General features: G+C 42.7%; 1 protein-coding gene across 3 annotated transcripts in view; it reads right to left on the reverse strand.

Annotated features, from left to right (window-relative positions):
- The window catches only part of WDFY2 (WD repeat and FYVE domain containing 2), a 270983-nt gene extending 252577 nt beyond the window's left edge, over positions 1-18406 (reverse strand). For all 3 annotated transcript variants that reach the window (XR_007513166.1, XR_007513165.1, XM_049853335.1), the window contains exon 1: positions 18043-18406. Coding sequence is in view for 1 of the 3 variants with exons in the window: in XM_049853335.1 (XP_049709292.1) it covers positions 18043-18179 (137 nt within the window). In the remaining 2 variants the exon portion in view is untranslated. The remainder of the gene's footprint in view (positions 1-18042) is intronic.
- Positions 18407-27828: the final 9422 nt, after the last annotated feature.

The raw sequence follows: 27828 nt of genomic DNA on the forward strand, positions 1-27828 counted from the left end.
ACCCACGGAGGACGTGGAAGACACACCCTTGATCCAGGGGACCAGCGGGGGCAACGGACACACCACTTCAGGACAAGAAGCCAAATGGAGGGTGAAGCTTGCAAAGGAGAGCTCAGTGCCCTCCTGCCACACACCTCTCCTGACCACTGGCCTTCCCAGGGCAAGTTTGGGAAGTGGCAGTAAAAGGATGACAGTTAAGAGAAGAGATAATGGGGCTCAGAACTATACAAAAAAAAACAAAAACTTCAACAGCCCAACCACTGTGTATCCAAGGTGACTCTTAAAAAAGAGTCAAGCCTTTAATGAAACCATTAAAAAAAAAAAAAAACCCACTGCCGTTGAGTTGATTCTGACTCATACCGACCCTATAGAACAGAGTAGAACTGCCCCATAGAGTTTCCAAGGAGTGCCTGGAGGATCTGAACTGCCGACCTCTTGGTTAGCAGCCATAGCATAGCAACAAAAAAAGCCTACCTACTTAGAGCCGTGCTTTTGAGGAGCAGCTGATGAGTGACCAATTCATTTAAAAGTTCATAAACAAAAAACAAAACTAACTTACTGAGCATCATGTATGATGTGCACACATCACCTCCAGTAAACCTCCTGCCAATCCTAGGAGGAATCATTAGTCCTAATTAACAGAGGAGAAACCGAGACTCTGAAATCCTAAGGTTGGGAAAAAACAGTCATCTTGAGCCAAATGATTCCTTTCAAATAATGGCAAGCAGTCAAGAACTTACCATTAGCTACAGCAATTAAAAGCAAAAAACCAGTATTAGAAGAGGCAAAGAGATCCCCAAAGCACAGCAGGGTTGTCATAAGCCTGTTTGACTACGAGAACTTAATTACGAGAATAAGGCAGTTTCACAAATAAATACAAAAGAAAACGTACGGAGCATGCAATAAATGGTGATAAAATAACCAATTAGAAAATCTTAGAAAAATCAATTTATACCATCCAACGAAATAAATTTCCAGAGAAATCAAAATTTATTTTTTCATCAAGCTAAAGAAACAGCATCAAAGAAAACTGAATATTCACTGAATCTCTGGGGAAAGAATGACTTTCAAAAATTAGGAGTGATGGAAGACATTTCAATTATTAAGAAAAAAAAGGGATAGACAGCTAAGTTAAAGAATTTTTTGTATGTAAAAATCAAAAGGCAAACAAAGGAGAATAGGCTACATCTCTGGCTTTGTAACAGGCACAGGGTTAACACTCTTACTATACACAGACAATACATGTGCAAGAAACTGCTAAGGACCAGGAGACCTCAATGGATAAATGGCCAAAGGATAAAAAGAGAAAACCCAAACCCAATGCCCTTGAGTCAATTCCAACTCATGGAGACCCTACAGGACAGAGAAGAACTGCCCCACAGACTACAGACTACCATATCTTTGTCCTGAGAAGTGGCTGGTGGGTTTGAACTGACGACCTTTCAGTTAACAGCCAAGTGCTTAACCGCTGCACCACCAAGGCTCCGCGAGACAAAGATGTTGTTGTTAGGTGCCGTCGACTCCGACTCACAGTGATCCTATGTACAACAGAACAAAACACTGCTTTGCCCTGCACCATTTTCATGATCGTTGCTTTGTTTGAGCCCGTTGTTGCAGCTACTTTATCAATCCACCTCCTTGAGGGTTTTCCTCTTTTTCTCTGACTCTCTACTTTACCAAGCCTGACATCCTTCTCCAGAGACTGGTCCCTCCTGACAACACGTCCAACCAAAGCACGTGAAACAAAGTCTCGTAATTCTCACTTCCAAGGATCATTCTGTTGTACTTCTTTTAAGACAGAATTGCTTGTTCTTCCAGCAGTCCATGGTATATTCAATATTCTTCACCAACACCATAGTTCAAAGGCATCAAGTCTTCTTCGGTCTTCATTATTCTTTGTCCAGCTTTCACACATATGGGAGGCAATGAAAATATCATGCCTTGGGTCAGGCGTGCCTTAGTCTTCAAAGTGACATAAATAGCCACTGCCATCCAAAGGTTCCAGAAAGAATCATTTTCCCACTTTAAACAGGTCTTTTGCAGCAGAGGATACCCAGAAAACCCAGTGCTGTCGAATAGGGACAGATAATTGACAAAAGGAAACATAAGCAGTAAAAAACAAATAGAAAAGTATTCACTAACCAGCCAGAAAGTACAAATCAAACATCAGTGACGTGCCACTACGTATCAATTAAATTATTAAGAACTTAAAAATAATAATATCCATAACTGGTCAGGTACGGCAAAACTAATATTCTTATAAGTCACTCTAAATATTATAAAGTGCCACAAACATTCTGGAAAAGACTATGGTAATTTTCTTACAATCTTTCCTGAAGAAATAATGCCAAAAACCCAGGGGAGAGGGGGCACACATACATACACAACAACGTTCATCACAACATTTATGAACTGGAAATAATGTAAACACCGAACAACAGGTGATGGGTAAATTATGATACATGCCCACTACATTATCAGTATTTTGAGAGCAGGAGGTGTCTTCTTCATGACGGGAGATCCAGTGTCAAGTACATATACTACACTTATTAAATAAATACGAGTAAATACTGAAAGAAAGGAAAAATAGTCACTTAAAATGGCAGTTAAAACTGGACAGCTACCGCCACAGTAGTCAAAACAGCCTGGTACTGGTACAACAACAGATACACAAACCAGTGGAACAGAATTGAGAATCCAGACATAAATCCATCCACATATTAGCAGCTGATATTTCACAAAGGCCCCAAATCTGTTAAATGGGGAAAAGACTGTCTTTTTAACAAGTGGTGCTGGCATAACTGGATATCCATCTGCAAAAAAATGAAATAAGACCCATACCTTACTCCATGCACAAAAATGGACCAAAAACCTAATATAAAATCGAAAACGATAAAGAGCATGGATGAAAAAACAGGGACGTTAGGAGCCCTAATACACGGCATAAACAGTATACAAAACATTACTAACAATGCAGAAGAAAAACTAGATAACTGGGAGCTCCTAAAAATCAAACACTTACGCTCATCCAAAGACTTCACCAAAAGAGTAAAAAGACTACCTACAGACTGGGAAAAAGATTTTAGCTATGACATTTCCGATCAGGGCCTGATCTCCAAAATCTACATGATACTGCAAAAACTCAAATACAAAAAGACAAATAACCCAAATGGGCAAAAGATATGAACAGACACTTCACTAAAGAAGACATTCAGGTAGCTAACAGATATATGAGGAAATGCTCACGATCATTAGCCACTAGAGAAATGCAAATCAAAACTACCATAAGATTCCAGCATACTCCAACAAGGCTGGCATTAACCCAAAAAACACAAAATGATAAATGTTGGAGAGGTTGTGGATAGCACTTATACACTGCTGGTGGGAATGTAAAATGGTACAATCACTTTGGAAATCGATTTGGCGCTTCCTTAAAAAGCTAGAAAAAGAACTACCATACAATCCAGCAATCCCACTCCTTGGAATATATCCTAGAGAAATAAGAGCCTTTACACGAACAGATACATGCACACCCATGTTCACTGCAGCGCTGTTTACAATAGCAAAAAGATGGATGCAACCAAGGTGCCCATCAATGAATGAACAGATAAAAAAATTATGGTATATTCACACAGTTGAATACTACGCCTCGATAAGGAAAAGTGATGACTCTATGAAACATTTCATAACGGGGAGGCATCTGGAAGGCATTATGCTGAGTGGAATTAGTTGTGAAAGGACAAATATTGTATAAGACCACTATTATAAGAACTCGGGAAATACTTTAAACAGAGAAGAAAATATTCTTTGATGGTTACCAGAGGGGGGAGGGAGTGAGGGAGGAAGAAGAGTATTCACTAATTATATAGTAGATAAAAACTATTTTAGGTGAAGGGAAAGACAACACACAGAACAAGCAAGGTCAGCAAAAATGGACGAAGCCAAAAGCAAAGAAGTTTCCTGAATAAACTGAATGCCTCGAAGGCCAGCGTAGCAGGGGCAGGGGTTTGGGGACCATCGTTTCAGGGGACATCTAAGTCAATTGGCATAATAAAATCTTTTAAGAAAACATTCTGCATCCCACTCTGGAGAGTGGCATCTGGGGTCTTAAACGCTAGCAAGTGGCCATCTAAGATGCATCAACTGGTCTCAACCCACCTGGATCAAAGGAGAATGAAGAACACCAAGGACACAAGGTAATCATGAGCACAGGACACAAGGTAATCATGAGCACAGGAGACAGAAAGAGCCACACAAACCAGGAACTACATTAGCCTGAGACCAGAAGAACCAGATGGTGCCTGGCTACAATCGATGGCTGCCGTGACAGGGAACACAACAGAGAACCCCTGAGGAAGCAGGTGAGCAGTGGGATGCAGATCCCAAATTCTTGTAAAAAGACCAGACTTAATGGTCCGACTGAGACTAGAAGGACTCTGGTGGTCATGGCCCCCAGACCTTCTGTTAGCCCAAGGCAGAAACCATTCCCAAAGCCAACTCTTCAGACAGAGATTGGACTGGACAAAGGGATAGAAAAAGATGCTGGTGAAGAATTAGCCTCTTGGATCAAGTAGACACTTGAGACTATGTTGACATCTCCTATCTGGAGGGGAGATGAGGCAGGATTAGAGGCTGTTATGCTAATGAGGCAGGACACAATTTACAGGATTAGGTTGCATCTTGAGTCAATCTCTTTTGACATAAAAAGGAGAGAAAGGAGGAGAGAGCCTCACACCACCAAGAAAGAAGAGCCAGGAGCAGAGCATATCATTTGGACCCCAGTTGCCTGTGCTGAGAACCTCCTAGATTCAGGGCAGAGGGGGTCAGAAGCTGGCGGAATGGACATGAAAAGAGAGAGTGGAGGGAAGGACCAAGCTGTGACATTAGGGGGAGAGCAAGTGGCAGTATATAGCAAGGTGTATATAAATTTTTATATGAGAGACTGACTTGACTTGAAAACTTTCACTTAAAGCACCATAAAGATTAAAAAAAAAAAACTAGATAGCTGGTGATACAATATTAAGTGGGGGCAAGAATATAAAATTGCATGAACACAACCATATTTTTGAAAACTGCATTCAAAAAATTGCTATAAAAGGTACCACATAAAACATTTAACAGTCATCATGTAAAGAGGTTTAAGAGTCATTCTTTACGTGGGGCAGGCCAGGGAGGTGAGTTCTACTGTATTTTCATCTTCTAGAAAAATAAAACTGCATAGAGAGAAAAAGAGGTTACAAATCTTCAATAACCTCTCTAAAGCACTGTATTTCAAACTGTTGTCTGTAACCTATTAGTAGGTCACGAAATTAATTTAATGAGTCACAATCAGGATTTTATAAAAGCTACAGCAGAACAGAAAATATTAGCATGCACATCACATAATAAAGACATCATTTTAGAAAACTTTTCTTTCAGTTATATACGTGGGGACGTGGGAAAGTATGTGAGTCTTAGAAAGCAATGTCAAATACATCTCTCACTATAATTTGTGGTTAAAAAAAAAAGTTTCAAAAACACCAGAGAACCCAGACTCTGATCTAGGCGCCAGCAAACCACCAGGAGCAAAACTTCGGTATTTGAAACCAAAGGACTCATCCAGGAGTAGGAACGTGGTGAATCTAGTTTACCAATAAAAACAAATACCTCTGAAAATTTCTCCAGAAACAAGGAGCCACTGCCATCCAAAGGCTCCAGAAAGCATCACTTCCCACCTGTGTCACCAAGTGCTGACAGCAGGGCACAAGCAGGCAGCCCCTCCCCCACTGTGCTCTTTCCCCTAAGGAAGGCTCTAGGATGATCAGGTTGAAGACTTTGCACTTACCTGGACAGCTACTACACTGTGTGGGCACACCAATGCCAGAGCCCCAGCTAGAAAATCCACCCCCTCATCTGCTGGAGCTGAGTGCTGAAAGGCCCGGGAGATGGCCAAGATCAATCAATGCAGGAAAGAGCTTAGATCCACCCCCAACCCCTCATAAAAGCACACACACAAGAGCACAAGGCAGCCCTCCCTGCCGAGAGACAGACAGACTTATCTTTTTTTTTTTCAGTCTTATTTATTATTTCTTATACTTCTAAATTAATTTTTACTAATGACTAAATGAAATGTTTCAATAAGGAGGCCCCTGTCCTTTAAAAAAAAAAAAAAGAAGAAGAGTTAAGAGTGTTTGCTGAAGTTGCACAAGGGAAGTTATTTTTCCTGTGTAAGGAAATTTCTTGGTTAATTGTGGCACTCTCCTTGGGAGACCTATTCATATGGAAATAAATAAGTATTGTCTCCTGATATGGATTGAATTGTACCCCCCCCCAATTGTGTGTCAACTTGGCTAGGCCATGATTCCCAGTACTGTGTGGTTGTCCTCCATTCTGTGATCTGATGGAATTAGTCTGTGTGTTGTAAACCCTAACTTCTATGACGTTAATGAGGCAGGATTAGAGGCCATTATGCTAATGAGGCAGGACACAATTCACAAGATTAGGTTGCATCTTGAGTCAATCTCTTTTGACTTATAAACAGAGAAAGGAGGAGAGAGGAGAGGGCCTCACACCACCAAGAAAGAAGAGCCAGGAGCAGAGCATATCATTTGGACCCCAGGTGCCTGTGCTGAGAACCTCCTAGATTCAGGGGAAGACTAATGTCATGACACATCGAGATCTCCAAGGAATACCGGGCCCATAGGTGTGGAAAGGAGACAGGGACCTTCCTCCAGGGCCAACAGAGACAGCAAAACTTCCTCTAGAGCTGGCACCCTGAGTTCAGACTTCTAGCCTCCTAAACTGCAAGAGAATGGATTTCTGTTTGTTGAAGCCATTTACTTGTGGTATTTCTGTTACAGCAGCACTGGATAACTAAAACACTTCCTTTTTTATTCTTTCTATTATGGAAACCCTATAGGGCACTTCTACTCTGTCCATTAGGGTCTCTATGAGTCAGAATTGACAGGTTTAGTTTGATTTTTACTATGGTACCAAAAGGTCAGCAGTTCGACTCCACCAGCTGCTCCTCAGAAACCCTATGGGGCAGTTCTACTGTATCCTATAGGGTTGCTATGAGTTGCAATCAGCTCGACAGCAACAGGTTTGGTTTTGGTTATTTATGGTACTGAAGAGCTTGGCTTGATGGCCATTTTCTTTTCAGGGAGGCATAAGCTGTAACGTAATTTAGCTTTCTCAGTGGCGCTGAGCTGATTTCGACTCACAGCGACCCTACAAGACAGAGCAGAACTGCCCCATAGGGTTTCCAAGGCTGTAAACTGTCATGGGAGCGGACTGCCATATCTTTCTCCCATGGAGTGGCTGGTGGGTTTGAACCAGCGACCTTTCAGTTAGCAACTGAGCACTTAACCACTGCTCCACCAGGTTAGTGTTACGTATATCAACAGAGCACTACTTGAAGTATTCAATCATAATTAACACATGTTGATTTCTAAATGCCACTAATTGTTTTAATTTCCCAAAATTTATTTGTTTTTTAATTTTTATTTTTTAATTGCATCGGGGTGATTCTCAACAAATAGAAAAGTGTTTCCATTTCTCAAAGCTAAATGCAAAGTGAAAACAGCCAAGGAAAGATATTGTTAAGTCAAAAATAGTATTTCCTTTTAAAAAGTTTTGATTTTGTTTATTTGGAAAAGATCAGCTCTAAAGTCCCTTCGGATTTTACAGTCTGAGAATCACTTGTTTCAGCAAGTCAGAATTGCCACGCTCACATTTTCCATCGTGTTGCAACATCCGGATGAATGCGCCCTGATAAAGAGCTCTGAGGCTGGCCAAAACATGGTCTAACTGCTTAAATTAAATAGGAAATTCAGAACCATCAGGCCCTTGGAGGCACTTCAAACTAAGCCTCCTTTAGTGAATCTCCCTGGAACAAGCTTTCCCGTAGTGATCTTCTCTTAAAAAGTCCATCTGTATTCTGTCTCTGAGAGACACAGACACAGACTAGTTCCAGACAGATTACTGGCACAAAGACTGTCTCATATTCTGAATTTAGTGTAAAGGTCTAATTTTCAACAATCATATGGGGCAAATTCTCCCTTTGGGGCCTTGAAGCCAACAATTATTACCACTAAGTGATGGGTCTCAAGTGCATAGTTTCAAGTTTATTAATTTTATGCCATTAAATAGATATTTGACAAGCTCAAAAATTAGCTTAGATGGGGTCTATAATTTTGCTGATTTGAGACCTCATACCATCTCTTTGAGAAGTCTTCAACTTTCACAACTATGCTTGCACAATGCGAAAACTTCATCTTGCATTAAAAAATAGTTTTTTGATACAGTTGTTTTAAGATACATGGTACATAAAACTCCATCTGAGGCTCAACTGAACTGAGCCAAAGTCTAATTATTAGTGGAACTAATGGTTGAAGCAGAGTGCTGAGACAGTGCAATTTTATAATGGGAAGAATCAGTGGTAAATGAAATAACAAAATGAGGACTGATAAAATGGAGTGAGATTTTTTTAACACATCTTTTCAAGAAATAGTCAAGTAGTCATGGCCACTTAGAGTTGGGGGAAAAAAAGGCCTTACAGATTTAATTTAAAAAAAAAAAAAAAAAGAAAGAAATCCAACCCCTCCTTTCTCCTATCTTCTGCTTCCACCCCACCCACCCCCCCCCCCCCATCCTATGCTGGGTAGTTATCTTGGCATAAAGCATCTCTCTGATTCTACCTAAATACCTTTGCTGGTAAAATAAATAAAAATATGGAAACTAAAAATGTCCTGAGGTCTGTTCCATTTTAAGCAGATGATCGATCTGTTTATCTCATTTATTCAACAAGCTGATACTGCATTATCTCCTGTGTGCTAAGTACTGGGGATCAGATCTCCTTCTACTGAGATAAAAACCTGCCCCCCTTTTAGGCACAGCAGAGGTTTTGCCCTCAGGGCTTACAGAGAACACAACCAACTATGTTGCATAAATTGGTCCTTTATAAAGTCAGAGTGTAAGAAGGTGGTCCCTCACATCACCCTCCTCCATGAATCTCAAATTCTTTCCTTCACTCTCCATGAATCTCAAATTCTTTCTTTCACTCAGAGGTTTCGGGAACTTTTCCTATCATGCTATTTCCCTGGAGACACTAATTTTCCAGATTCCTCAAAGTGTGGCACTCAGAGTTGAACACAGTAATCACTGAACACTTCAGAGACAATTACCTGCTTCCCTGCTCTGCACACCACTCAAATTCAATCAGTTTTTCTGGGCAACTACGTTACTGTACTGACTCATAGTCAGGTTAGTATCAAATAATCAACTCTGAAGTCTTTTTGATAGGCTGTTACAAAGCTCTATCTCCTCCATTCTGGACAAAGGCAGCTGGATTTCAGGCTTAAAGGCAGGATTTTACACATACTGTCTGGGTCTAGTAGCTCAGGCTTATGGCTTCAGCCTGTTAGATTCTGATTCTCACTTCCACTAAACAGACAGCTTTGTGTTACCAATGTTTTCACCCAAGTCTTAAAAGTACCGTGTTATAATCCAGAGCACTGGCGACTTCAGACTGCTGAAATCACAAGTTTAGAAATTTAACAGACTAATTTTAAATGATTCAGCGTCTTTTTTCAAATTCTAATTCTGGCAGGCATTAGAAGTCATTCACAAATATACCCGTTTTCCCTCTGGAGGATCACACTCCCCCTCCCCCCTCGCCCCCTCCCCCCTAGCCCCCCTCCCCCCTCGCCCCCCTCCCCCCTCCTTCCCCTTCCCCCCACCCCACTAAGCACAGCCACATAATTTGCTTTGGCCAATGAAATGCCAGCTAAGGTGACGCGTTACTTCTGGTAGAAGCCTGTAAGGGCAAGTGTGCAACTTGTCATTTGTCAACTGCCTGCACTATCCAGTTGGCAGTCAGTAGCCACATGTGGCTATTTAAATGTAAATTAAATAAAATTTGAAAATTTAGTTCTTCGGTCACCCTGTGGTTGTTGCTGAGTGCCTTCGAGTTGATTCCGACTCATGGCGCCCCCATGTGATAGAGCACAACTGCCATATAGGGTTTTCTTGGCAGTAATCTTCATGGAAGCAGGTTGCCACGTCTTTCTCCTGAGGAGCTGCGGGGGGGGGCGGGGTTCAAACCACTAGCCTTTGATGAGCAGCCGAGCGCTTAACCATCTCCACCACCAGTGCTCTACTTTCAATTGCTACATGTGCTAGTGGCTACCACACTGGGTAGCACAGATACAGAACATTTCCATCATCACAGGAAGTTGCATTATGTTTAATGCACTGGTCCAGGCAATCGTGACGGCATGTGTTTAGAGTGTCCATCAGCCTAGATCCCAGAGCAACTGATGAGCAAAGTCCCCCTACCAACCTAAGTTGGACATACACTAAAAACAAAAAATAAACTTATGTTCCATCAAACCACTGAGATTTGGGGGGTGTTCACGCTCACAGGTGTACTGGGTCGAACAGTGTCCCCCCAAATCACGTCCTTCTGGAACCTTAGAATGCACAACCTGATTTGGAAATAGGGCCACTGTAGATGTAATCAGCTAAGCTGAGGTCATACTGGAGCAGTGTGGGCCCTTAATGAATATGACTGGTGTCCTCGTAAGAAGAGAAGCAACACAGAGACATAGCGGGAGGATTGGAGTAGTGCTGTCACAAGCCAAGCAACGCCTGGGACTACCAGAAGCTGGAAGAGGCAAGAAAAGATCTTCCCTTAGAGGCTTCAGAGGGACATGGCCCGGCAAACACCTTGATTTTGGACTTGCTTTTCTCTCCGAAACTGTGAGAGAATACTTTTCTGTGGTTTTAAGCCATCCAAGTTGGTGGCACTTTGCTCCAGCAGCCCCTGGAAACTAACACGACAGAACAACCAGCACGTCCTGACTGCTCACGAAACATCCTTACGTTCGCTTGGTTTCACTTTTCCCATACACATGACCACTGCCTCAGTTTAAGCAATTTATTCATTTAACTAACATTTATTGAGTACTTACTACATGCCAGGCAACTTCTAGGCACTGGACATACAGATGGGAACTAGACAAAGTCCATGCCTTCAAGGGGCCTGTGTTCTTGTAGCGGAGGCATTCAGTAAAGTAAACAAATACCATTTCAGGTAGTGACAAATGCTATGAAGAAAACAAGGCAAGGCAAGAGGAAGGGAGTCAGGAAACATCTCTCTTAGGAGGTGTCAGTCCGGAAGGAATGAGCTGTGCCAGTACCTAATGAAAGAGCATTAAGGCACAAGGAACAGGCTTTGGAGCTAAAATGAGCTCAGTGTATTTGAGCAAGAAGGCCAGTGTGGCTGGAGTGGAGCAAACCCAGTGAAATCACCTCCTGTCTGGGTTATTACTACAACAGGCACTTTGCTTTTCTTGCCACTTCCCATCTCTCCTCACATTGCAATCTATCCCCTGCACCAATACCAAGAGTCTCCACTGAAAACTCCAATCTCATCATGCCACGATCCTCACCCTCCAGATCCTCCTACCTTTCCAGCCTCATTCCTAGCACCTCTATCCCACCACCACTCCGAGCTGAAAGACACCTGGGTTCTAACCTCAGCACTGACATGTACTAGCCATATGACCACAATAAAACTACTCTGACCATCAGTTTTCTCATCTGTAAGATATAAATAACACCCCCGTCTCACATGGTAATTGTGAGGACCGATTTATGGTACACAAAGCACTAGCCCATGACCTGATACTTGGAGATTTTTATTTGACTTTTTACAAATTAACTTTCATAACAGCACTTTGAGATAAGGACAACTCTCACCCTCATTTTTAAGATGAGCACACTAAGGTGCGAAGACATTAGACTGCCTAAAGTCACACGGCTAGTAAGTGTCTGTCTTCGTTATCTAGTGCTGCTGTAACAGAAATACCACAAGTGGATGGCTTTAACAAACAAAAACTTATTCTCTCATAGTCTAGGAGGCTAGAATTCTGAATTCAGGGTACCAGCTCCAGGCGAAGGCTTTCTATCTTTGTGCTGGCTCTGGGAGAAGGTCGTTGTCATCAATCTTCCCTGGTGAAGGAGCTTCTCAGCACAGGGGCCCTGGGTCCAAATGACATGCTATTCTCCTGGCTCTTGTTCCTTGGTGGTATGAGGTCCCTCTGTCTCTCTGCTTGCTTCTCTCTTTTACATCTCAAAAGAGACTGACTTAAAACACAACCTCATCTTGTAGACTAAGTCCTGTCTCATTAACATAACCGCCTCTAATCTTGCCTCATTAATATCATAGAGGTAAGATTTACAAAACACAGCAAAATCACAACAGATGGACAATCATACCACATTGGGAATCATGGCCTAGCCAAGTTTACACACATTTTTAGGGGCTACAACTCAATCCATAACATTCCATCCTTTGATGCCCAAAAGTTCATGTCCTTGCTATGTGTAAAAAACATTCACTGCATTTCATAGCAAAAGTCTTAAATCAGCTCCAAGTCCAAAATCTTATCTTCTGCAAAATTCCTCTTCATCTGTGAAATTTAGAATACAAATTACCTGCTTCCAAAGTACAATGGTGGAACAGCCACAAGCTAGGCATTTCCATTACACATGAGAGAACTTGGAGGCAAAGAAGGAATAACAGGCACCAAACAAGTCAGCAGAACATTAGCCCTCAAAGCTTGAAAACAATCCTCTGTTCTCTGAGACCACTTACACAATGGCCCTGCCCTCCAGACTCTAGACATTGGCTACACTCTCTAGATTCTGAGTGGAGGTCCCTTCTCCCTGGGCTTCAGCTCCTCCTTTCAGGCCCACTAAAATGGGCAACTCTGCTCCCTTGGCTTTGGGCAGCCCCGTTCTCCTATTCCATTTGAGTGGCAAGGCGACTCCACCCTCTGACACCCCTGAAGTCATGGCCCTACCCTTCTGAGACTGAGGCAGCTCTGCTTCCTGCATTCCTCGTCTCCCCAGCTTCTGCTTTCTGGTTCCTTGTCCTCTAGGCTCCTGTGGCCTCTCTGCCTATATCTGCCCTCCTGGGGCAAGCATCCAAAGCTCTTTATGTCCACCAATGATAAGTGCCTGGAGGCACCCCACTCAACCCAAAAACTTCAGCCAGAAGGCACTCGGCTCTTTTGCCCCAGGGGTTGGCAAGCCTAGCTCCACCAATAAGTGCCTAAAGACACCCCACTCTGCCAGGAGGCCTCCTGCACAAAGTTACTCAGCTCTCTTGTTCCTTCCGTGGATTGGCCCCAGCTCTGTCTTGTCCTGGTCTCCTGGTTCTGCTGCTGCTTCTCACCATCTGCACCATATGCAGTGTAACAGCTCTTCTCACGTCCTTCGAAGTCTTAACCAGAACTATCTGACAGCCACAATTCCACCAACGGTCTCTTCAAGGCAATCTAGGCATTTTACTACTAGGCACTTTAAAACTCTTCCAGCCTCTATCCAACCACAGCTTCAAAACTGCTTCTACATTTTGGGTATTTGTTACAGCAGCATCCTACTCCTGGTACCAAATTTTGTCTTAGTTATCTAGTACTGCTATAACAGAAATACCACAAGTAGACGGCTTTAACAAAGAGAAACTTATTCTCTCACAATCTAGGAGGCTAGAAGTCTGAATTCAGGGTGCCAACTCCAGGGGAAGGCTTTCTCTCTATGTCATCTCTGGGAGAAGATCCTCGTCATCAATCTTCCCCAGTTGAGGAGCTTCTCAGTGCAGAGACCCTGGGTCCAAAGGACACACTATTCTCCTGGTTCTTGTCCTTGGTAGTATGAGGTTCTTCTCTCTTTGCTTGCTTCTCTCTTTTATATCTCAAAAGAGACTGACTTAAAACACAACCCAATCTTATAGATTGAGTCCTGCCTCATCCTGCCTCATTAACATCACAGAAGTAGGATTTACAACACATAGGAAAATCATATCAGATGACAGAATAGTAGACAATCACACCATACTGGGGATCACGGCCTCGCCAAGTTTACACACATTTTGGGGGGATACAATTCAATCCATAACAATGACAAAGTTGAGTTTTGAACCCAAGCCAACTGGCTCCAGAGCCCATACTCTTAGCCAGCCCATTATGGTGCTCCTCAATGAATTCAAGTTTTCTTTCCGCCTCTGTCTAGAAGGACTTTTCCTCTTCCCTGGCTTCTTCACATGAACTCCTACTCATCCTGCAAGATCCATCTGGAGAACTCTTTGGTCTTCTTCTGTGACTACCACAAGCAGAGCTTTTCAGCAATCCCAAACGAGGCTGCTTGTACCTGTTTTAAGCACAGCGTAGTGACTCCTGGTGAAGGAACAATGACCTATAACTCCCTAACAGTAACTACCTAGAGTTTCTAAAACTCTCACTATGAATGCTAAGATTGCTGACTTAAGACATGCATAGAAAAGAGCTTACAAAGGTATGGATGGGGCTGGGTCTTACCTGGAGAGAGGTACCTCCTGGCCTTCATCACTTGGAGAAGAAGCTACCACTGTACAAAGGAGCCCCAGGTAAGGCACAGATTAGTCTTGACCAAGATAAAGCTGAGATAACTTGGAGGGAGAGTCTAAGAAAACAATGGTAAATATCCCTCTACTCAGAAAACACAGTCCAGAAGCTGGGAAATGAGGATCCCAAAGTATTAAAGTTGGGCAAATTCTTTGGGGCTGGCACCTGGCTATAACCACAGCAAAGATAAGACTCAGACAATGCCTGTGAGCTGTAAAAATAAGCTGTTAATATGGCAGCATCAGGAAACTATACTTGCAAGTTAGATTGTTTTTACAACTTATATTCCCTTATAAATCTTCCCCTGGTATCAGGCAAAGTTACAGTTTGTCTTAAGTGCGCTAAGATGAACTGAGGGCAAGGGTTTTCGTCACTCTTGGCCCTGAAGATTAGAGTATCATCAGCTCACTACCTAGGGCAGCCTAAGGGTAAAAATGGTAATCTAAGTGGAAGAATCCTCCAAAAAAAGGTAAAATTTAGGGGAAAATAAAGGCCGTGCAATCCAGCCACTGCTCCCCAAATGAAAATTCTCTTCTCAGTACTAACTCTCAGAGTTTATGGTTTGTTTCATAAAACAGTAGTCTTCTAAAACTTCCCCCACTGAATTGTGAGCATCTGGAGAACAAGGACCTTGTCATTTTGGTCAATGTTGTATGCACATGTGCCTGCAACATACTAGGAACTCAAATGTTTGTCGATCAAATGAAGCAACGCATAGACTTTTAGAGTTTTAAGGCACTTTTAAAGGCTCCCAACTCAATAATTTTCCCACAAGTGTGCATTTGTCCACAGAAGGCTTTCACAGGCTCTCAGAAAACTCATTCAGCAAGTGTCAGTTAAACGCCCACAGTAGTCAAAATGCTGTGCTTTCAGAAGCAACTACGACAAAAAATAGATGAATCCCTGATAGAGCGGATGTTCACTGAGGGTCTGCTGTGTGTCAGGCACTACGGAGACCCTGAAGACACTACAATGGATAAGACAGACACCGCCCCGATAGGTAACTAACGGAGAGGACAGACGGACATAAAGTATCTGTAATACTGTTTAAAATAGAAAACGTTAAGAGTTTTCAAAAGTGTACACAAAGGGCTATAGGGATGAGAGGTCAAAAGGTAATCCAGAGTTTCCTAAGAACTTATGGGATACTATCATTCAGGAACGGACATTATTTGTGGTTTAACCTTATAGGTCAAGGATGAAGATAACCAATTGCTAGCAGGAGCAGTTAATGGTAATGGCTTTGCAGATTTTAATGAAATCAATATTCTATCTTTAGCATTATGTCAAGTTGCATTGACAATGGATTCTGAAAAGCAAGAATACTAATCAATTCTCTTTTATTGAAAACCGTAACAGAAAATGAGCTCTAAATAACAAAGTTATCTTCACATTTGAGTATATGGCCACAAAAACACAAACTTGTTGAGATGGTAGTAACAAAGCACACGTAAAGAACTGTTGTCGTCATTAGTTGCTGTCGAGTCACTTCCAACTCATGGCAACCCCGTATGTGCAGAGAAGAACTGCTCCATAGGATTTTCAAGGCTATGATCTTTCGGAAGTAGATTCTAAGGTGTCTCTGTGTGAGTTCGAACTGCCAACTTTTCTGCTAAAGATAGTTGAGCACTTAAGTATCTGTACCACCCAGGCACTCCATATAAACAACAGTAACTCTGTATAATAAAATAATTTCTATTCTTCATATCGTTAACTAGGAAAATGAAAATTAAGCTCCAAAATAGCTAAGCACTGCATTCGTCTTACAATCAAATGAAATTTATCCATCAGTTCTTTCACGTACGCCACTTCAGCATCTCCAAATACTTTGACATAAACGCTACTAAGGCTATTTTCTTCCAGGTAAACACACCAGAATGGGAATCAGGAGACAGGAGCTAAGGCTGGCTCCACCAACTACAAGAATTTGGACAGTTAACAAGCTCTCTGGCCAAAACTTCCTTCTCTGTAAAATCAAGGACTGTTAGAGCAAATAACTTCTAGTACTCCTTTCGATTCAAAGAAAAAACCTATGAATACCTACCTCTACTCCCAAACCATCAACCAAAGCAAAAGGTTTCGAAAGTAATATAAAAGCAGCTTAGGTTTAACCACTTTTTTCTTTCCTGATGTGAGTCGATGAACGTATGAATCTCCTACTGCAGTTAGGTTGAGCAGTTTCATCCCCAGTAGCCACAGACTGGCAAAGAGATGCCAACAATACATTCCTTTAAAAACCATTTTATAACAAAGAATTTCTAGGTCCAGAAGTAGTCCTTGTAACAGGATTTTGCCTAATCGAAAAATTAAACTCATATTAGACTTTTTTATGAATTTCAAAAGGTTCCTATATCTGTGTATTCAATTTCAGTAACGAATTTCTTCTGTTCACTCCAGACTGCTTGCCACTGGTGTATGTTTACAATGTTTGCCACTGGATTCTGCACAGGAAATGAATCAAGCACTATTTGGTCATTTGTATCAAGAGTGATGTAGACAAGAATATGTCATTAATATACTCACTCAAGTAATAATGATGAACCTAAAATTTAACAGGTAAATTTTTTGAGGCCACACTGTATGCAAAGTAATAAAATGGCTATAGAGGCGGTAATGTACACTTAGTTGCTTTACCTCTGAAACTTTAGAAGTCACACAGAAATAATCTCCACCTTAGCAAAGTCTGAACCTAAATTACAAAAACTTAACTATTCAACTATGTTTTAGGGTAAAGGCCCCTTCGCAAGTACTTCTAGTGTTACTTTTTTTAGAACGCTGGTAGATAAATTACCATAATTGCTTCATTCAAGCAGCATTCTCCTCTGGAAAAAATCAGCATCATAAACTGAAGCCAAAATATCATTGTCTGAACAAGGGAGAATACTGAAGGAGAACAACTAGCTCCACTTCTGCAAATTAAGCAAAATAGAGTAAAAAGAAAGGAAAGAAGCAAAGGGAAGGAACTCAAGAGCTATTTGCAGTATTGGTTCCTTGCGGGTTCTACGAGCTTTCCCCTGAGCACGAAAAGATTAAGAAAGGAGAGAAGGCACCACGTAAAAGCCAAAGTTACTCTTCCTAAGTTGTAATATTCACTGAATTCAGAGTAGGCTGTTCGGGAGAGCGGGATTCGCTGAGAATGTCTGAGACAAGGGAGTGGCATTTGCTTTCTCAGTCTGGAACCCTAAGAACTGTACCCGAGGAAAAAAACACCCCAAAAACCCTCAGTTATCTCGCAGAGATGGCTCGGAGCATCCTCTCCGCGCACACACCTGCAGGCCCGGGCGGCCCCTCGTTCTGCCCCCTCGCGTCCTCAGGGCAGGACCAAGGTCCGGTGGCCGGCGCACCGCTAGCCTAAGGGCCACTTGGGCCCCGCAGGAGCCACCCGGCTCCGGGCGAGGCCTGAGCGCACGCCGCTGGCCGGGCTCCGCTTCCCCGAGTCCCGCAGCGGCGGTGGCGCGAGCTGGAGACCGACGCCACCGGGACGCGCATTGTAATACAACTTGGGGGAGCACGTCTACAGTCGCGCGGACGCGGAGGCAGAGCCCCGGCGCGGAGCTCGGGGACCGCCGTTCCGTCCCGCCCCTCCTCGCGGCACAGGGGCAGCGGTCCGTACCTGTCCTCCGAGACGCTGATGACGCCCTCCTCCTTGGGCACGATCACGGCCATATTCACCACCTCCTGGGACCCCTCGACCCGCTGCAGCAGGATCGGCTTGCGGGTCTGCGCCTTGGGCTGGATCTCCGCCGCCATCGGAGAGGGGTCGCGGCGGGGCCGGGCTGAAGAGACCGCTCGGGCACGAGCACAGGCTCTGGTTGGCCGGAGCGGGACGCCGGGGACCGGCGGTCATAGCCTGGCCGCCGCTCCCGGGAACGACTCAGCGCTCCCGGCTTCGGGCACCGAAACCGCCACCGCCGGAGAGACGACCCGGGAGCCACCGCCAGAGGAGGGGCGGAGAGGGGGCGGGGCCAGCCGGGGGCGGGGCCTGCCGCAAGAGGTGGCCGCTGGTGGGCGCGAGGGCGGCTTCACTTCCGGGAGGGTGCTGGAGAAGGAGGGGAACCGAGGGAGGCGGGGTTCTGGCGGCCCAATGCGCTTGCGTCAGCAAACTGGCCCACTTCCGTCCCGCCCCTCCGCAACTCCCGAAGGCATGCGGAACAGCTGTTAGGACGCATGCGTCTTCCGTTCCCCTCAATATCCTCGTGTTTTGCTGCCTCCACACCCCTTTCTTAGTTCCCTCCCTCTTTATTATCCACTCAATGCTCGTGTAATGCTCGTGTACACACCCCTGGGAAGGCGCTTCCCAGAGGCCCCGCCTCCTCCAAATTTCCTGACCTGGTGGGGAGGTGGGGCGGGGAAAAGCGCGCCTCTGCAAGGCCGGAAGGAGAAAAGGCCTGCGGGAAAGACAAGCTGAAGTGGTTGGGACTGACTGGGCATGCGCGTGGTTTACCTGCCCTTTTCGGCCTTAGCAATAAAGCGAGCTGTGGGCAGCTAACTAGTCCCAACATGCACCAGGCCCAGGCCGCCGGGTGGCACTCTAGGGGCTCCTGGGAGTTGTAGTTTCACAGAGCCATCTCTCTCTTGTCCTGTCTTGACCTATCGCGCACTTTCAGCGCTCCTGGCCTGGGGAGCCCGGGGGCGTGGCCGAGCTGGGGTCTGGCTTGGCTTCTGAAGCGGGGAACTGCGTGACAGTCCCTGGTTGAGCAGACCGTCGTTAGGCACTTGGTTCAGGCGGCTGCCCAAAATAGTGGCGCACCTAGAGTTAGGAAAGAAGAGAACATCCCGACAGGGAGCTTAGAGATCGTCCGTAGTGTCATTCTCCTCGTTTTCTTTTTTTTTTTTTTAATTGTACCTTAGATGAAGGTTTATAGAACAAATTAGTTTTACATTAAACAATACAGTCATTGTTTTGTGACATTTGTTGCCAATCCTAGAGCACGTCAACACTCTCCTTGACCTTGGGTTCCCGGCTACCAGCTTTTCTATCCTCTGCTGCCTTCTCGTCCTTGTCCCTCGGTTGGCGTGCCTTGCCTCTGGGTCGGCGTGCCTCTTCAGTCTGGTTTTGTTTACGGGCCTGTCTAACCTTTGGCTGAAGGGCGAACCTCAGAAGTGACTCCTTGTTTTCTTAGATGTCTAAGTTACTAGCACAAGGGCATACCAGTAGTTAGACTTGAACCCAGGTCACCATCTCCTAGCCCTGACCTGGTTCCATTCCCCAGCAATCCAGCCCTTTTAACCTGCTCCAGACAGAAAAGAGTTACTCTGATTAAACGATCAAGTGAATGTTAGGTGCCTGGCATTGCCAGAGCTATAGGATAGCTGAGGAGCAGGGCCTATGTGGTAGGATTGGGCTGGCAGGGCTCTGGAGGTCAGAAAAATAATATGCAGAGGTGGCCAAGGTACACAAGGAGAGGACTTGTGAAAATGTATTTCTAAGGCAGGTTTTTGACAGCCAAAGAGTATGATACAAAGGACCTGTCTCAAAACACAGAATGCAACTCTACCACTTGCCATCTTTGCCGATATCCTGTACGGACCTTGAAAAGGGGATTCAGGTATTTTCCAGCTGTGGGACCTGGAGCAAAGTATTCCACTACACTGAGGCTCAGGTTCCCCACCTATTTAATGGTGATAATAACACCTACCTTGCCGGTATGCTTAGAAATGACATGTTTTAACCTTGCTTACAAATGACATATTTTAAGTGCCTTCTTGTGCACTAGGTCCTTTAAGTAGTAGTGGCAATTATTGTTATGAGCAAGACATCTTCCCTGAGGGGAGCATCTTCTCATCCCCTTAAAAGTATGGAGGAAGTGACAATGGCTGCCCCACCTCAAACCTTATGGGAATCAGAACCTGGGTGGGATCATCGCAACCCTGAGTCTGGCCCTCAATTCTGCAGAACCAGAATCTCTATCTTGCCATTCATTCAGGAAACATTTAGTGAGTAACTACTCAGTGCTAGGCAGCAGGACACAGATTTGAACAACACAGACCTCTCAATTCTCAAGAATCTCACAGATCACTAGAGACAGATAAGAGAACAGGCAAGGATAGTGCAATGATGATGTCAAAAATTGTGATGGAAGAACACGCAGCCCAGGGAATGTGCAAGTATGTAACCTGAGCTGGGGTGGGGAGGAGGGAGGCAGGGTTATGCAGCAAAGCTTGCCCAGAGAAGGTATCATCTAAATAGAGTCTTGAAGTGTAATCAGGAGCAAGCAAGTTACATTGTTTTGTTTTTTATGTTATATTGGTTTGAAGAGTCTTGGGGAGGAGGTGGGTAAAGGGCCTGGAGGCAAGCACAGCAGGGTTGTTAGGGAAGTGAAAGAACTTTAAAACAGCTGGAGCAGCCTACTGAGGCTTAGGACAGAGCGAGGTGAAGATGAAGACATTACGGGACCTGGGCGTGGCGCCATGGCCTGATGCACTTGTTCTTGTTAGAAAGGGGTGCCCTCTGGACACCTGCCACTTCATCCCCAGGTGGGATGGGCACTCAAGTAAACTATCAATTACAATACAGTGTTGCAGCTGCTGCAATGGAGGTACTATAAAGTGCAGTGAGACCCAGAGACCCTCACCTGACTCTGGCTGGGAAGATGAAGAACCCATCTGGAGTATGGGAATGGTAGGTCCAGGCAGGGGGAAAAGCATGTGCAAGGGGTTGGTAGTTGTAGAATGCCGGGCTTCTTCTGGGAACCTCAGATAGCTGGAGGGCAGAGTTTGATAACAGTGAAGGTTGTGAGATTGGGCTGGAGATACGGGCAGGAGCCGTGTCAAGGAAGAGCCATGCTTGGGAGTTTTAGTTTTAACCTTTACATGATGGGCGTGATGGGCAACTGCGGTAACCTCAGAGCATGCCTCTACTGAACCCAGCACAAGGTCAGGCTCCCAGAATGGTACAAGAGACATTTACTGTTCTGCGGGGATGGGGGTACATTGTTGGAAGGTGAAAGAGATGAGAGCTAATAATTATAGAGCAAATGCTGTGTTCCACATACTGCAGCACTTTATCCTTACAACTGTATTTGTCGGGACTCTTGGTTACAGATAACAAAAACTCCACCGGCTAAAAAAAGAAATGGAGTATTACTGACTAATCCCACAGAAAGTCAGAGAGGTAAAGTGCTTTTCCTGGAGTCACACAGTTATAACAGGTGACAGAGGCCAGATACAACCCAAGCGTATCTGTCTACCTAATCTCCAGGTTCATTTATTCAAATATTCCCACCCCAGTGATTCTTTGACCTCAAAGAGACTTCCAGTCCACTCATCATAACACTTCTCACTATCCAATGTAGTTGAGGCAGGCAGCCACCAGATGGTGGCTGGTGGAGCTAAGCAGCCATTTCCCCTCCATCATGGCCCCAGTGGCACTACATCGGCATCATTACAGGAGCCGTCTGCCAATCCTGATGGACCATGCCCCTGAACACGCCCTGAAGAGGAGCCCACCCCTATTCTGTTTCCTCAGCAGATATAAACCCCTGTGCCTGCCAATCAGGGAGCCATCTTGGCTCTGCAGGTACTGGTTTGCTCCTTTGCTTGGCCAACCAAATAAAGTTTTTCTTCTTTCTCTTTCCCCTGACTTGTGCCTCAGTGTCACACCTAGCGAGACTTGGAGGTCCAGTAGCATATTCATAATATTAAATGTTATTACATGTAACATTTTACAGATATAAAATGTTTTTAAATGCAAGGACTGAGAAACCTTGTTCATATAAACAAATAGATGAGAATGGAGTTTTCCTATAGCAATGCCACTCAATTCTTTGAACTCTTTCTACGTTACATGTCAAAAACCACATAGTTGGGAGAAAAATTTTTGCAAATCATGTATCTGATACGGTGTTTGTATCTAGAGTATGTAAAGAATGTTTATAACTCAACAATAAAAATACAAATAACCCAATTTAAAAATGATCAAAGGATATGAACATACAGTTCTCCAAAGAAGATATACAAAGGGCTAATAAGCACATGAAAAGGTGCTGAACATCATTGGTGATCAAGAGAACGCAAATCAAAGCCACAGTGAGAAGGCAGAGCAAGATGGTGATATAAGCAGTGCATGCTTCCTTCCACTCACAACAAAACCAAAAAAAAAAAAAAATCAAGCAGTAATTGATGGAATCCATGGTCTCAGAACTCTGGAAACCAGGCAAAGAGTTACGCCATCTAAAAAAGTGTACACTAAATCAAGAATATGGAGACATATGAATGGTAGAAGAACATTGGCTCTGCACACATCCACACCCCACTCCTTTCCCAGTTTGGTGCAAGCATAGGAGAGCTGCAGTGGCTGGAACTTACAGGTAAGGAGCCTGATGTTGTGTAGTCACATCCTTGGTGTCCTTTCCAGGGCACACTATTTTAATTTTTACAATAGAATTTTCCAAATCTTCAAGTTCTGGCTTTTTTTTTTTTTTTCCTTTTGGCATAGTTCATATCTCAATCTATGTCTTTCCTTCTGCATTTTACTATAAGCAGCAAGGAAAAACCACACCATCCCTTTAAGATACTACTTAGAAATCTTCTCAGCCAAGCGTTCATTCGTCGTTTACGAGGTTTACTTTCCACAAAACATTCAAACATAATTAAGACAAGTTCTTTGCCACTTTTTAACAAAGACCAACTTTTCTCCAGTGTCTAATAACATGTTTATTGTTCCTTTTAAAGCTTCACTAGAAGCACATTTAACCTCCACATCTCTAACAACGTTCTGTTCATGATGATAGAAATTTTCCCTACAGCTCTCAATCAATTCTAAGCCCTCATCAGAATTTCTCTTAATGCCCATAATTCTACCAACAGTCTCTTCAAGGCAACCAAGGCTCTTACAATCAAGGCATCAAAATTCCTCCAGCCTCTGCCTTTACTAAATTTCAAAGTCCTTTCTACATTTTAGGTACTTGTTAGAAGAGCACTCCCACATCCTGGTACCAAATCCTGTCTTATATATGTCTTATATGTCTACGTCTTATATGCTGGTGCACCCAGACTGGTACCTGGTGTTGAAATGGCCACAGCCAGTCCATCTAGGTGAGGGACCTGGTGTTGAAGCAGTGTTGGCTGGCACTACCAGACAGGGAGCCTGATATTAAAATGGTAACAGCCAGCACTTCCATTAAGGGAGCATGTTTTAAAGAGGAAAACTAATTGTTTAATTTAAACAATTAAAAAAGAATAAGGAGAGGAGGAGAAGCAAACCCTGGGAAGGGGAAGAATCTGATTTACAGGGTTACCAGTGTTTTATAGTCAAATGACCCTTTGTGTGCAAGCCATACAAAGCAATAGGAAAGGATGGCTCAAAGGAAAGGTAATGGACTTACTAGACAAAGACTTTAAAACAAAAGTATTAAATATGCTCAAAGAGCTAAAGGAAAACATAGGTAAAGAACTAAAGGAAATCAGGAAAACAATATAGGAACAAAACAAGAATTTCTGTAAAGAGATAAAATTTTCAAAAGAACCAAACAGAAATACTGAAGCTGAAAAGTACAAAAATGCAAATAAAAAATTCACTGGAGGGACTTAACAGCATATTTAACTGGCAGAAGAAAGAATCCATACACTGGAACATAGGGCAATTGAGATTATTGAGTCAGAGGAGCAAAAAAAAATGAAGAAAAGTGAACACAGCCTAAGAAGCTTATTAGACACTAACCATCAAACAAATCAATATACGCATTATGGAAGTTTCAGAAGGAGAGGAGAGAAAGGGGAAAAAAAAATACATGAACACAAGATAGCGAAAAATATCTCAGCTTTGATCAAAGTCATGCATCTACATATCCAGAAAGCACAATGAAGTTCAAGTAGGAAAAACCCAAAGAGATCCACACTAAGATGCATTATAATTAGACTCTCAAAAACCAGAGATAAAAAAAGAACCTTGAAAGCAACAAGAGAAAAGTGAATCATAATATATAAAGGATCTGCAATAAGACTGAGTACCGATTTCTCCTCAAAAACATAGGTCAGAAGGCAATGGAATGACATATTTAAATTGCTCAAAGAAAAGAAATATCAGCCAAGAATTCTTTATCTGGCACAACTGTCCTTCAAAAATGAGGGCAAAATAAAGACATTCCCAGATAAACAAAAGCTGAAGAAGTTTATCATTAGGTCTGCCCACAAGAAATGCTAAAGAGAGTCCCTCAGGTTAAAAAGGAAGGACACTAGCCAATAATTTGAAACTTTATGAAGATATAAAGATCTTAAGTAAATGTAATTTTGCAGGTAAATATAAAGGACAGTTTTATGGTATTTTTATGTTACACTCTATTCATTATGTCTGACATGATTTAAAAGACAAGTGCATAAAAAATTATAAATACATGTTATTGGCCACACAATATAAAAAGATAACATATATGACAATGATAACATAAAGAGAGGGGTAGGAGCAGTATAGGAACAGAGTTTTTGCATGTTATTAAAGTTGTTATGTATTTAAACAAGGTTGTTATAAGTACAGGTTGTTAAATGTAATCTCCATGGTAACCACAAAGAAAATATCTAAAAATGTATACACAAAAGGAAATCAGAATCAAAATGTTCCCTATTTAAATAAAAAAAATCAAATAACACAAAACTAAGCAGTATTAGAGGAAATGAGAGACAAAAAAGGTATAAGACACACAAAAAACAAATAGAAAATAGTAGAAGTAAGTTCTTATCAGCAATTAGTTTAAATGTAAATTTATTAAGCATTTCAATCAAAAGGCAAAGATTGGCAGAAGAGGTAAGAAAATGTGATCCAACTGTACCCTGTCTATAAGACACTCACTCTAGAACAAGGACATTAGTAGGTTGAAGGTGAAAAAATGGGGAAAAAAAAAATTCCATGCAAACAATAGTCAAAAGAGAACAGGACTTTAAGTAGACTTTAAGACAAAATCAATTACTAAAGGCAAAGAAGGACAGTATATACTGATTAAATGGTCAATTCATCAAGAAAATATAACAACTATAAATATATATGCACTTAACAACAACAAAAAAAGAACCCCAAAATATATGAAGCAAACATTGACAAAGTGGAAGAAGAAATAAAGAGTTCTACAAAATTAGTTGGAGACTTCAGTGTTGTTGTTGTTAGTTGTCAGTTCCAACTCACAGCGACTCTATGTACAACAGAACAAACACTGCCCAGTCCTGTGCCATCGTCATAATTGTTGGTATGTTTGAGCCCATTGTTGCAGCAACTGTGTCGATCCATCTCATTGAGGGTCTTATCTTTTCACTGACCCTCTACTTCACCAAGCATTATATCCTTCTCCAGGGACCAGTCCTTCCCAACAACATGTCCAAATTTCATGAAACAAAGTCTCACCATCCTCACTTCTAAGGAGCATTCTGGCTGTACTTTTTCCAAGACAGATTTGCTCATTCTTTTGGTGGTCCATGGTATATTCAATATTTTTCTCCAACACCATACTTGAAAGGTATCAATTCTTCTTTAGTCTTCCTTAATCATTGTCCAGCTTTTGCATGCATGAGGTGATTGAAAATACCATGTCTTGGATCAGGTACACGGTGATGCTTAAGCTTCTGTGTCAATTTGGCCAAGCCTTGATTCTCAGTGGTTTGGCAGTTATGATGTAGTTTGACAGTTGTGTGATGTTGTGATCACTTCGTGATGAGATTTCATATAATGTGATCACCTTCATGATGGGATCTGCTTTGAGTAGCCAGGCAGTTGAAAGGGAGTTTCCTTGGGCATGTGGCCTGCATCCAATCGGGGTGGACATTCTGCCAAGGCTCGGGGGCTTTTGCTTGCTCTGAATCCTGCAGCTGGCTCCTGTTCATCTTACCTCAAGTTCTTGGGACTTGAAACTAGGAGCTTACCTGCAGTCTTGCCTAGCCGGTTTTGGAAGTCGTCGACCTTCACAGCCTGTCGGCAAGAGTCCTGCTCTCTCACCTGCCAGTCTTGGGTTTGCCAGCCCCTGTGGCTACATGAATCACGAGAAACCTCCATCCTGATCCATGGACTTGGGACGTTCCAGCCTCTACAACCGCTTGAGCCATTTCCTTGGTAATATTTATACACTTTACTGGTCTTGCTTCTCTAGAGAACCCAGCCTAAAACACGTACCTTAGTCCTCAAAGTCACATCTTTGCTTTTTAATACTTTAAAGAGGTCTTTTGCAGCAGATTTTCCCAATGCAATGTGTCATTTGATTTCTTGACTGCTGCTTCCATGGGTGTTGACTGTGGATCCAAGTAAAATGAAATCCTTCACAGCTTCAAAAATTTCCCCATTTTTCACGATGTTGCATATTGGTCTAGTTGTAAGGATTTTTGTTTTCTTTATGTTGAGGTATAATCCATTCTGAAGACTGTACTCTTTGATCTTCATCAGTAAATGCTTCAATTCCTCCTCACTTTCAGGTTGTGTCATCTGCATAACACAGGTTGTTAACGAGTTTTCCTCCAATCCTGATGCTGCATTCTTTCTTCTTCATATAGTCCAGCCTCTCAGATTATTTGCTCAGCATACAGATTGAATAAGTATGGTGAAAGGATTCAACCCTGATGCATACCTTTTCTGATTTTAAACCACATAGTATCACCTTGCTGTGTTCTAAAAACTGCCTCTTGATCTATGTACAGATTCTGTATGAGCACAACTAAGTGTTCTGGAATTCCCATTCTTCACAATGGTATCCATAGTTTATTATGATCCACACAGTTGGATGCCTTTGCATAGGCAATAAGACACAGGTAAACATCTTTCTAGTATTATCTCTTTTCAGTCAAGATCCATCTGACATCAGCAATGATATCCCTTGTTCCATGTCCTCTTCTAAATATGGTTTGAATTTCTGTCAGTTCCCTGTCGATATACTGCTGCAACCTTTTTTTAAATTATCTTCAGCAAAATTCTACTTATGTGTGATATTAATGATATTGTTCAGTAATTTCTGCATTCTGTTGGGTCACTTTACTTTGGAATGGGGACAAATTTGGACCTCTTCCAGTCGTTTGGCAAGGTGACTGTCTTCCATATACTACTTTAAATAATGTATAGAATATCTAGACAGAAGATCAACAAGGAAATGGAGAGCCTGAACAAACTATGAACCATTTAGACCTAAAAGAACACTAATAGAACCAAATAGTACACTCCACCCAGCAACAGCGAAATATACATTTTTTTCCAATTCACACGGATCATTCTTCAGGAACGACTATATGTTAGGTTGCAAAACAAGTCTTAATAAATTTAAAAAGATTGAAATCACAGAAAGTATATTCTCTAACCACAATGGAATGAAACTAGAAATCAATAATACGAAGAAAACTGGGAATTTGACAAATATATGGAAATTGAATGACACACTACTAAACAACCAATGGGTCAAAGAAGTGATCACAAGGGAAATTGGAAAATGCTTAG

This window comes from Elephas maximus, chromosome 14 (assembly GCF_024166365.1).
Source record: "Elephas maximus indicus isolate mEleMax1 chromosome 14, mEleMax1 primary haplotype, whole genome shotgun sequence".
Classification (NCBI taxonomy): Eukaryota; Metazoa; Chordata; class Mammalia; order Proboscidea; family Elephantidae; genus Elephas; species Elephas maximus.